Raw genomic sequence first — 12,777 nt, 5'->3', positions numbered from 1 at the left:
ATAATTTATACCTTCTGAAAATTACCATCGTGGATCACAACAAACTGAAAATTCTTAAAGAGGTGGGAATACCAGAAGACCTACCTACTCTGTCTCCTGAGAAACTGGAGATGGAATGACAGATTAATTCAAAATTGAGAAAGGAGTACATCAAGGCCATATATTGTCACTCTACGTATTTAACTTCTATGCGGAGTACCTCACGTGAAATCCTGGGTGGATGAATCACAAGCTGGAATCAAGAATGCTGGGAGAAATATTAGCAACCTCAGATATGCAGATGACACCACTGTAATGTCAGAAAGTGAAGAGGAAGTTAAGAGCCTCTTGATGAAGGTGAAAGAGAAGAATGAAAAAACTGGCTTAAAAGTAAACTGTCAGAAAACTAAGGTCACGGCATCTTGTCCCATCAATTCATGGCAAATAGAAGGGGAAAAAGTGGAAACAGTGACAGGTTTTATCTTCTTGGACTCCAAAATCACTGTGGATAGTGACTTGCAGACATGAAATTAAAAGATGCTTGCTCCTTGGAAGAAAAGCTATGACAAACCGAGACAGAGTATTAAAAAGCAGAAATATCATTTTGCTGACAAAAGTCCATACAGTCAAAGCTATGATTTTTTCCAGTAGTCCCGTACGGACGTTAGAAGAGGACCATAAAGAAGCCTGAAAGTGAAGTGAAAATGCTAGTTGCTTAGTCGTGTCTGACTCTTTGTGACCCCATGGACTGTAGCCCTCCTGGTTCCTCTGTCCATGGGATTCTCCAGGCAAGAATACTGGAGTGGGTTGCCATTCCTTTCTACAGGAGATCTTCCCAACTCAGGTACTGAACCCAGGCCTCCTGCATTGCTAGCAGATTCTTTACCACTGAGCCAGAATTGGGCAGGAAAGAAGGCTAAGTATTGAGGAATTGATGCTTTCAAACTGTGGTGCTGAAGACTCTTGAGAGTTCTTTGGACTGCAAGGGTATCAAATCAGTCGATCCTAAAGGCAACCAATTCTGAATATTCATTGGAAGCACTGATGCTGAAGCTGAAGCTCTAATACTTTGGCCACCTAATGCCAAGAGCTGACTCACTGGAAAAGACCCTGATGCAGGGAAAGATTGAGGGCAAGAGGAGAAGGGGGAGACAGAAGATGAGATGGTTGGATGGTATCTCTGACTCAATGGACGAGTTTGAGCAAACTCCAGAAGATAGTGAAAGACAGGGAAGCTTGGCATGCTGCAATTCATGGGGTCGCTAAAGTCAGACACAACTTAGTGACTGTACAGCAACAATCTTTTAAATGAAATTCATTTACTCATTCAATCTACTAAGTGTCTGTCACATGTATTGGAAGATATTACAAAGTACAACCTACTCTGTGGCTGAAGGGATTTAACAGTCTGTGGGAAAAGGTATTTTCCAGTAGATTAATTACTCCTTAAAGGCAGGTACATGGGGTTACAAAACAGTTGGACATAAGTAACTAAACAAAAACACCCAGGCTTAATCACCTTATAGGCAGGATTTTTACATATTTTATTTATGGTAGCACATGGGAAGCTCTCAATCATTATTTGTTAACTAAATGAATAAATGAAAGTAAATCACAAAGCATATAAATAATGACTAGATGTTAGAGTGAGAATCTGTGGTCACCTACGGATGTGACTGAATAAGTCCTGGATTGCACTGCACAATAACTGATTCATGTCTGTGCCTTATCCTCCCAATGGATACAAAATTCCTCCAAGGTGACACAAGTGTTCAATTCCTTTCTCTTCTTTACCACATTTAGAATAGGATTAGGTTAGTGCCCTTTAAATACACTTTGATTTTCTCAAAACATACCTCTTTTTCAGAAATCCCAGAGCCTGTCTTAGTGATTACTTTGAACTACCAAATGGTTGGGATAGAGGGGAAGCATTTAAGACTGTCAGAGAGTGAAGTAACTGATCTGTGACAGTCTGAATGGAATGAGAAACACGTAGAATCTATGCTGTGGCCGTACATATCCCAGACAGGGATTCGAATCCACCAGAATGTGTGGTGGCTAGGAGCTGAGAGTGGCGTAGAGTGCTGTTGGCCGTGGGCAGACAGCCAGAGGGGACAGGAGGGAGGACATCTGCGGTGGGAAGTGCCCTTGGAGGAAAGCCAGGCAGCCTCGGGGGCATGGCACTACCGCTGAGTCACTGCAGGTGGTGGAGCCATCATTGAAGCCTCTCTCTCCCCACACACTGGCACTGGCAGCTGACCAGTAGAGAAAGACGTCAGTGAGGGTGGTCCTTTGAGCACCTGTCACATTGAGCAATAGAGAAGGACCCCAGCCAGGGCTGCCCTCTGAGTGCCTCCTGTGCTAAGCAGTAGAAAAAGACCAGCTAGGAAGGCCATTTGAATGTCAGCTGCCAGAGGCTAGAAACGAATTCTGGTAGTGCCATATCTTCTGCACCTGTGACCATTGACTTCCCTGTGCGTGTGGAGCCACCAGCATCCGTGCAATCCAAGCAGTTGCAGCACCTCCACTCCAAATCCTCAAGGAAAGCCTCAGGAGAAAACTCCTATGGATGACCTACATACAGAGATGAATATAAAATGACAGTTGAGATCCGGGGGTGGAGTGACTAAGGAAGAAGATTGAAAAACTTTCCACCACCTCAACACACTGCAGATTAAATCCACATGATCAGTTAGGTAGACTCTGAATCTATGGAATATATAAAAGGACAATGAATGTTCCCACAAGAGAAAATGCTCTAGCTCTGGCAGCTGGGGACACTGGAGACAAGAACATACAGGAGTAGGGCCAGATTAGTCTGAGCTGTCTCCATAGCAGGTTTAGAGACCAGCTTCCCCAGCAGTTCCAGAGACCAGCTCTCCCCAGTATGAATCAAACTATAATAATATATCATTATTATACAGAGGGAGAAAAAAATGCTGACAGTTGAAATCAAAGAAAAATATTTATTATTATTTTAGTTTGATTCATTCTGTAGCTTGCTCTGGATTTTTTTTTTTCTCTTCTTTTTTCTTCTATTGGAGTGTTTGTTATTTTTCTTACTACTAAATCTCTATTCAGTCTTCAGGGAACGTTTTTAAAATCATACTTTTAATGTTTATATATATATATACATATATATATATATTCCTACTTTTCCTTTGGCTTTCTATGGTTCTGTGTTTTGTTTTGTTGTTATTTTCTTATAGTTTTTCTTTAATATATATTAGATTTTTTAATGTACTTCTATTTAATACTGCTTTTCTATTTTTTTTTTCTCTTTTTAACATGTTTGTTTTGTTTGCTTTATTCTTCATTTGTTACTTTATTTTGGTCTTGTTTTCTGTTCTGTGCTTTAATTAGTTTTGTTTTTAGTTGGTTGATATCATTTCTGGTTTCCTTTGCTTGCTGGGAAACTCTCGTAATTTCCTTTGGTCTCTTTTGGTTCATGTGTATGTATGTGTGTGTGTGTTTGTTCCTTTGTTTTTGTTTTTATTTGATTGATTTTACTTTTACCATTTGGGGTTCTCTTTTTGTTTCTTTCTTGCTTGCTTGTTTATTTTTTGCTTGTCTGTTTTAATCCCTTTTATTGCCATAACAGACAGCTTGCACGGTCTTGGTTCTCCATCCAGAAGTCAGACCTGAGCCTCTGGGGTAGGAACAGTGAGTCCAGGGCAATAGACTACCAGAGATCTCTTGACCCCAGAGAATATCAATCAGTGAGAACTCCCATGAAGGCCTCCACTTATATCCAAGACCCAGTACCATTCAACTGCCTGCAGCAAAAAGTGCAAAAAACTTTACCCAAACAACAAGCAAAATAAGAATATAAAGCAAATCATCAATAGACATGCCTCACATAGATGCCCCAAAACAAGCCACATCACATGGCTCTGCTCATCAGCTGAGAAAAACTCACTTCCTCCCACCAGAATGCAGGTGTGAGTTCCTTCCAACATGAAACCTACAAAAGTCACTGGACCAACTTCACCTACTGGAGGCAGAGACCAAAAGCAACAGGAAATACAAACCTATAGCTTGGGGAAAGGGCACATCAAACACAGTAAATTAGACAAAATAAAAAGGCAGAGAAATATTGTGCAGATGAAGGAACAAGGTAAAAAGCGATAATACCAAATAAATTAAGAGGAAATAGGCAAATTACATGAAAAAGAATTTAGAGTAATGAAAGAAAAGATGATTCAAAAATCTCAATAATAGAATCCAGAAAATGCAAGAATCATTTAATACATTTAACAAAGACCTAGAAGAAATAAAGAATAAACAAACAGTGATGAACAGCATGATAACTGAAATTAAAAATATACTAGAAGGAATACATAGCAGAATAACTGAGGCAGAAAAATGGATACATGACAAAGAAGATAGAAAGGTAGAAATAACTGCTGAGGAGCAGGATTAAAAAACAAAACAAAACAAAGAAAAGAATTGAAGTCAGTCTCAGAGATCTCTGGGACAATAATAAATTGATCATTGTTCAAATTATGGAGGTTCCCAGAATAAGAAGAGAAAAAGAAAGGGTCTGAGAAAAATTTTGAAGAGATTATAGTTGAAAACGTCCCTAAAATGAGAAAATAAAATAATCAAGTGCGAGAAGCACAGAGAGTCCAATACAGGATAAACTGGATAAACTCAAGGAGAAACACACCAAGACACATATTAATCAAACTAATAAAAATTAAACATGAAAAAAAAATACTGCAAACAGCAAGAGAAAACCAACAAGTAATATACAAGGGACACCCCACAAGGTTAACAGCTGACTTTCACCAGAAACTCTGCAGATGAAAAGGGAATGGCAAGATATATTTAAAATAATGAAAGGGGAAATTTTGCAAACAAGGTTACTGTACCCATCAGGATCTCATTTAAATTGATGGAGAAATCAGAAACTTTACAGACAAGCAAAAGTTAAGAGAACTCAGCACCACCAATTCAGCTTTATAATAAATGCTAAAAGGACATATAGGGTGGAAGAGAAAGAAAAGATCTACAAAAACAAACCCAAAACAGTTAAGAAAATGGCACTGGGAACATATATTCAATACTTTCTTTAAACATAAGTGGATTGAATGCTCCACCCAAAAGATACAGATGACTGCATGGATTAAAAAAAATTAAAATTAAAATTAAAAAAGACCCTTTATATGTTGTGTACAAGAGATCCACTTCACACCTAGAGACATATGCAGACTGAAAGTGAAAGAATGAAAAAGATATTTCATGCAAATGGAAATCAATAGAAAGCTGGAGTAGCAATTCTCATATTAGACAAAACAGACCTTAAAACAAAGATTTTTACATGAGATAAGGAAGGACACTAAACAATGACCAAGGGATCGATCCAAGAAGAAAACATAACAATTGTAAATATTTATGCACCTAACAAAGAAACACCTCAATACATAAGGCAAACACTAACAGCCATAAAATGGGAAATCAACAGTAACACAATAATAGTAGGGGATTTAACATCCCACTTACACCAAAGAACAGATCATCCAGATAGGAATTAATAAGGAAATACAAGCCTTAAATGACATTAGACCAGATGCACCTAACTGATATCTTTGGGACAGTCCATCCAACTGTGGAATATACTTTTTTCTCAATTCACGTGAAACAGTCTCCCAGATAGATCATATCTGGGGTCACAAATCAAGTCTTGGTAATTTTTTTTTTAATGGAAATATATCAAGCACCTTTTCTGACCAAAACACTGTAAGATTTGTTATCAACTAAAGGGGAAAAAGAACACACACACACACACACACACACAGACAAATGCACGGATGCTAAATAATACACTTCTGAGTAACCAAAAAGTCACTGAAGAAGTCAAAGAGGAAACAAAAAACTATTTGAAAACAAATGATCACAAAAGCACAATGACTCAAAACCTATGGGATGCAGCAAAAACAGTTCTAAGAGGGAAGTTTATAGCAACACAGTCTTACCTCAAGAAATAAGAAAAACATCAAATAGGAAACTTTACCTTATACCTAAAGCAAATGGAAAAAGAAGAACACAAAATCCCCAAGTTTGCTGAAGAAAATAAATCATAAAGATCAGAAAAGAAATGAACAAGAAATGGACACAACAGCAAAGATCAATGAAATCAAAAGTTGACTTTTTGAGAAGCTAAACAAAATTAACAAAACATTAGCCAGATTCATCAAGGAATAAAAAGGGAGAAGGTTAAAAATCAATACAATTAGAAATGAAAAAGAAGTTATAAAAGACAACACAGAAATAATAAGGATCATAAGAGACTAGTATGAGTAACTATATGCCAATAAGATGGATAACCTAGAAGGAAGGGACACATTCTTAGAAAATTTAAACCTTCCAAGCCTGAACCAGAAAGATGTAGAAATCATGAACAGACAAATCACAAGCACTGAAATTGAAATTATGATTTAAAAATCTCCCCCAAAACAAAAGCCTAGGGACATTGTTTCACAGGTGAATTCTATTAAACATTTAGAGAAGAGATAATGCTTATTTTTCTCAAACTCATCCAAAAAACTGCAGAGGGAGGAGCACTTTCAAACACATTCTATGAGTTCACCATCATCCTGATACCAAAACCAAAGACATCACACACACACACACACACACACACACACACACACACACAATAATTACAGTCCAATATCACTGATGAACATAGATGCAAAATTCTAGCAAAGAGGTAAAATATACAGTGGAGAAAAGACAGTCTCTTCAATAAGTGGTGCTAGGAAAACTGGACAGTTACTCGTAAAAAACTGAAATGAGTAAACTTCCTAACACCGTACACAAAAGTAAACTTAAAATGGGATAAATACCTAAATGTAAGAACAGAAACTATAAAACTCTTAGAGGAAAACATAGGCTTTGACATAAATTGTAGCACGTTCTTCTGTGACCCACCTCCTAGAGTAATGGAAATAAAAATGAAAATAAACAAATGAGGCCTAGTTAAACTTAAAAACATTTGCACAGCAAAGGAAACTATAATCAAGGTGAAAAGACAACTTGCAAACAGAGAGAATAATAACAAATGAAGCAACTGAAAAAGGATTAATCTCTAAAATATACAAACAACTCATGCCTCTCATAAATAAATGGGCAGAAGACCTAAGCAGACATTTTTCCAAAGAAGGTATCTGTAATGGCCAAATACATGAAAAGATGCTCAACATCGCTCATTATTAGAGTAATGCAAATCAAAACTACAATGAGGTATTACCTCCCACTGGTCAGAATGGCCATCATAAAAAATCTACAAAATATAAATGCTGGAGAGTATGTGAAGAAAAGGAATCCTCTTGCACTATTGTTGAGAATGTAAATTGATAGAGCCACTATGGATAACAGTAAGGAGATTTCTCAAAAAGCTGGGAATAAAACTACCATATGACCCAGCAATACCACCTTAGGCATATACTCCAAGAAAACCATAATTGAAAAAGACACATGTACTCCAATGTTCATTGTAGAACTATTGACAATAGCCAGGACATGGAAGCAACCTAGACATTCATCAACAGATAAATGGATAAAGAAGTTGTGTTACATATATACAATAGAATGTTACTTAGCCATAAACATAATGGATTTGAGTCAGTTTAACTGAGGTGGATGAACCTAGAGCCTGTTATACAGAGTGAATGAAGTACGTCAGAAAGAGAAAAACAAATATTATATATAAATGCATGTATATGGAATTTAGAAAAATGGTATTTGATGAACCTATTTACAGGGCAGGAATAGAGATGCAGGCAAAGAGAACAGACTTGTGGACGGAGCCAGGGGAGAGTCGGGTCAGATGGATTGAGAAATCACTATTGACACATATATATTACCATGTGTAAAATAGAGAGTTAGTGCCATATAACACAGGGAGCTCAACCCAGCATTCTGTAACACCTAGAGGGGTGGGATGGAGTGAGAAGGTGGGTAGAAGGTTCAAGAGGGTGGGGACATACTTATACTTGTGGCTGATTCACACTGTTGTTTGGCAGAAGCCAATACAACATTGTAAATAATTAATTGTCCTCCAATTAAAAATTAAAAAAAAAAAAAAAAAAAAAAAAAAAAACAGAAAAATGTTTCAGTTCCTAAAATGCAAGCACAGTAGCTTCAGTTCAGTTCAGTTCAGTTCAGTCTCTCAGTCGTGTCTGACTCTGTCCAATTCTGTGCAACCGTATAGTCTACAGCCTGAGAGGCTCCTCTGTCCATGGGACTCTCCAGGCAAGAATGTGGGAATGGGTTGCAATGCCCTCCTCCAGGGGATCTTCCCTACTGAGGAATCGAACCCATGTCTCTTAAGGTCTACCTGCATTGACAGGCAGGTTCTTTACCACTAGCGCCACCTGGGAGTTACTGATTCAGTGACTGAGTGATTCATTCCACAAACAACAATTATTTTAGGAACTGTGCTAGGTGCATGGCATACAAACATGAATAGCAACAACAACAACAAAAATCTGTCCTTGAGGGAATTACCAAGATTATTTATTCCTTAATTCAGCAAACATTTATTGACTCTGCTGTCATGTGACAGTTTAAGGTTCTGGGAATACAGTGATGATTAAGATTAAATCACTATTAACAAAGAACTATGTTTCCAGAAATGAGAATAAACAACTATAAAATTTATAGTGATGGGTAATTTAGTAGAATTGGGGTCAGCAAATTTTTTCTGTAAATGATACGGTAGTAAATATTTTGGCTTTTGCAAGCCACATATGATTTCTGTTGCATACTCTTCTTTTTTTAAAAAGCCATCCTTTAAAAATATAAACCATCCTTTGCTCCTTGGCTATGTTTGTCCCATGGTCTACAGTTTGTGGACTCTTATAATAGATGAATACAGGATTTTCTGGAAGTCAAAAGGAGACAACAACACTTTACAGGCTGGGAGGGGAGAAAGGGCCTTGGAAAACAAACCAGATGGGCTGTGCTGGGGGAGGGAGACAGCTAGTAATCAAGGTAGAGGGAAGAGCTTTACCATGGCACTCAAGTAGCTCTTCCATGTTTATTATTTGCTTATCTGTTACTTTTAAATATTCCAATTTTCATTTCCCCTCAAATCTCCAATTGTGCTAATCGATTATCCCTATCAGGAAGTCCCAGGCTCCCACAGAATGCTAGTTAGATTTCTCTAGTATCTCCACCAAGAAACATTCAGTATCTCACCAGACTCTGGTGCTCAGGCATGTGCACCTCAGCACTTTCACACCCTTGCACACTTCAGGAAAATTTGGTTTTAGTTGCTTATTCTTACAAATTAGTGTTACTTTAATGAAATGAATCTCTCAAAGATGCAAATAATTGATTTTAAGAGGACAAGGCCTGCATTATCTGTTGTGTAGTCTCAGTTGTTTGTTCTGAGATACTTGTTTCTCTATTCTGATTCACAGTCACAAAAATACATATTTTACGTTGGACCTTTATTGCACTTTTTAATTAAACAGATCTTATCTACATAGCAACAGTTACAGACTTTTTCCATCTTTAAATGTGTTCAAACAGAATCAAGATTCAGGAAACTGGGTCTGGCCAGGAACTGACCACAGGAATCCCAGGAAGTAGCTGGTACAATTCTCAGTGTACCCCCTTAACCCTTTGAAATGAAGAACTTAAGGAAGGTTTTAAAAATGATTACTTCCAATTCCCCCAAAATATAAAGATTCTTCTATATTTAACCTCACTACTGCAAATTAATCCATAGAAATGATTATTTTCAAATATTATCTTTTTTCTGGTTAATGTATTTTTACTTTTCATTAATACCTTACTATATACTGGACATTAATTTAACCACTGAGACTTGATTAGCAAGCTAAAGTTCTTACTTATTAAAAATGGTCAATTTTCCCAACTTAAAAAATCTAGATATTTGAATATCTGAATATGCTCATTTATCACCAACCCCCAAGAAAGCATCCAGGACTTATTGTGTAGGACATGAATAATTTTTATAAAAACACAGTTGCTGACTGTGTCATACATCCATGCAGCTTTATAAAACAAAGCAAATGATTGCCATCAATTACAATAACCTCACTAGACAAGCCTGCAATTAATCTACAGCTCTTCAGATAAATGACTGTTCCATTGTGCCAAGGAAAATGCCTGACATTAATTGACTTATCACGATCTGTAATGATAGATGGGGCAGATGGCAATGTGATTATTCACCGTCAACAAAATAAACACATGCTTTGTTGCTGAAGTGTCTACTTGGTCCTCTCAGAGGATAACCCCAAATAGAAACCAAAGGGGGCTCTGAAAATAGCTCAAAATAAAAATAAAATGTTAACATACAGGATGTAATATAGTTACTTCACTGAGGCTAACCTTCAGCAGAATCCAACTGAAAAACAATTCCTCTAAGGATATCATAGGTTAGGTAGGAATCTGGCATTAGAAAGTGCAGTAAAGCCCATGTCCATTTGGAAGACAACCCAAATCATTCCTAGAACTGTTTCCTACAGATATAGGAAGGAGAGTCAGTCCTGCTCAACCTGGTCCTCTAGGCAGCCCTTACTAACAGATCACAGATGAAATCCATGCACAGTGCCTTGACACAACTTAAGGCCTTTGCTGTCCCTCATTTCCTGTTTTATCTTTACTGTCTATCAACTATTGAGTACTTCTGGTGCTCCTTACATCTTTAATCCCCCCTAATTTTCAAAACAACTAGAGAGGGGTCTAAACTCAGCTTTAGAAGGATCAAGTAACCATATAAAGGGCACACAATTAGTGTGTACCTTTGAATTGTTTTCCATTGCTTCTCTTCTCAGCCCAGTTCTAAGGGCACCTCTTCTGTGAAGCTTACTCTGAACCCTTCAATAAAAATTTGTCATTTCTTCCTTAAAGTTAGCCAGGGCCCTGTTTCATCTCCGTTACAGCAGAGAGTGCAGGTATGCTCAGTTGTGCAGTTGTGTCCAACTCCTGTGAACCCATGGGCTGAAGCCCACCAGGTTCCTCTGTCCATGGAATTTTCCAGGCAAGAATAGTGAAATGGGTTGCCACTTCCTACTCCAAGGGATCTTCCCAACCTAAGGATTGAGCCCATGTCTCCTGTACTAGCAAGCTAATCCTTTACCACTGCACCGTCAGGAAGACCCTACAGCATGGCATTTTACTTTACTGATTTGAAGATAGCATTTCTTTGAGCTCCTCTGTGGTAGGAGCTCTGTCTTTACTTTATTTTATTTTTAATGTCCATGTCCCTAGTAACTAGCACAGTACCTAGGTTAGGTCTTCAGTTGACATATTTTGAATGACCATGAAAATCTGGCCACTGTCCTCATTAAGCTTGCAGATCTCTTTCTCGGTATATGAACTTACTATATTAAAAACAATGCCAAGTTTAAATATGATCTTGATTAAAAACATTAATCAATATTAGTCAAGACCAAATCAATAGTGAGATACATAGTTCTGTTATTTCAAGAGGGTACTCTTGACATCAGTTATTGAGAACTCTTAAACAGAAACCTAGTTACAGGGTACTTAGCATATAAGGATGCCTGACCTCTAATGATAACCATCCTCACATGTAAGGGGGGCAAAACAGGTCAAATTAACTACACCCTGCTTGTCAAGTGTCATAACACATATGATATTCATTTAAATTGTAGCTCTTGTCTATAACTGAAGGAGTAATTGGTTCACTGATGTGGTCTGAATTCTGTCTGGGTCAATGAACATGATGATACTCACATTAATGGTGGCACACAATGACCTTTCCATTCTAGGGAAACTATTTAGCTGCCTGACATTTACTTTGCTATAAGTTATAGCTTTGTGCGAATAAGACCCATTCTACCAGAAGGGAGAATTATGGAATTTATGTGAACACATGTGACATATAGAAGACTGATTGCCCAGATAGTGTGAATATTAATGAAGACATACATAGAAGGTGAGGATTTAGGGTTGAAATAATGTTCTGGTGATATCTTAGGGCATTAGTCACAAGGGAGCTTCACCAGTGTCTCAGGAGGAACTTTCAAGTATCACTGTGGTTTCCCTGGAAAACACTAGAAGATCATTATAAACATCTATATCAACTTGCAAAAGACAGATGGAGAAGGGAGGCACAGATCTTCTTATTTCACAGATTCAAGAGCAGTCTTTCAATCTGTCATTCCACCTTGGATATAAATAGGCATCACATGTTATTAACTGGCACTTACTCATACTACTTCAATAACCCACATACCTCCCCAGAGAAGGCTTGTCCATTGAGGAGGTGCTCTGACCCTTGGCTATCCTCACTCCCAAAGTGTAGCCGGATCTCCTCCAGCCGATGGCTGTATGTCATTGGCCCTCCTGATATGTTGACCAAGTGCTCCTTGTCCAGACGCAAGGACACATGCCTTCCGGTGTTGTACATGGTTCCACTGACCTGCAAGACAATGGGCAACAGGTCAAAAAAGGCTCTTCTTCCATTTCTCAGTTTCTCACTCAACTCAGCATGGTGTTTAGACCAATCCATTTTGTATCTTTTGGATAGCAAGACACTAAGCTAAGTCCACATGCAGAGTAGGAAGTGACAGGCTTCCCAGAGGGCATTCCAGTCTTACATGGCCTCTATGGTACTTTCTGTGAGGCATAAGCCACATTGTCAATTAGGAATCTGAGGTAGAAATTCAAAGGAGACCTCCTCAACTGTGACTAATATTTTGGCCACTGCACCTTATAAAGAATTAACTTGGCTTCTTATCATAAGTATTTGGAATGGAAAGATGCTTCAAAAGTTAAAATCTCAGATAT

At 37.9% G+C, this 12,777-nt stretch overlaps 1 protein-coding gene across 1 annotated transcript in view; it reads right to left on the bottom strand.

The window, feature by feature from the left end:
* CA10 (carbonic anhydrase 10) overlaps positions 1-12,777 on the bottom strand; it is a 791,801-nt gene that overhangs the window by 157,541 nt on the left and 621,483 nt on the right. The window contains exon 4 of the mRNA XM_065909950.1: positions 12,224-12,409. Within this exon, the coding sequence (XP_065766022.1) occupies positions 12,224-12,409 (186 nt within the window). The remainder of the gene's footprint in view (positions 1-12,223; positions 12,410-12,777) is intronic.

Source organism: Muntiacus reevesi, chromosome 18, assembly GCF_963930625.1.
Source record: "Muntiacus reevesi chromosome 18, mMunRee1.1, whole genome shotgun sequence".
NCBI classification, from domain to species: Eukaryota; Metazoa; Chordata; class Mammalia; order Artiodactyla; family Cervidae; genus Muntiacus; species Muntiacus reevesi.
Note: the sequence above shows the minus strand (reverse complement) of the source record. Positions and strands in the feature narration are given on the sequence as shown.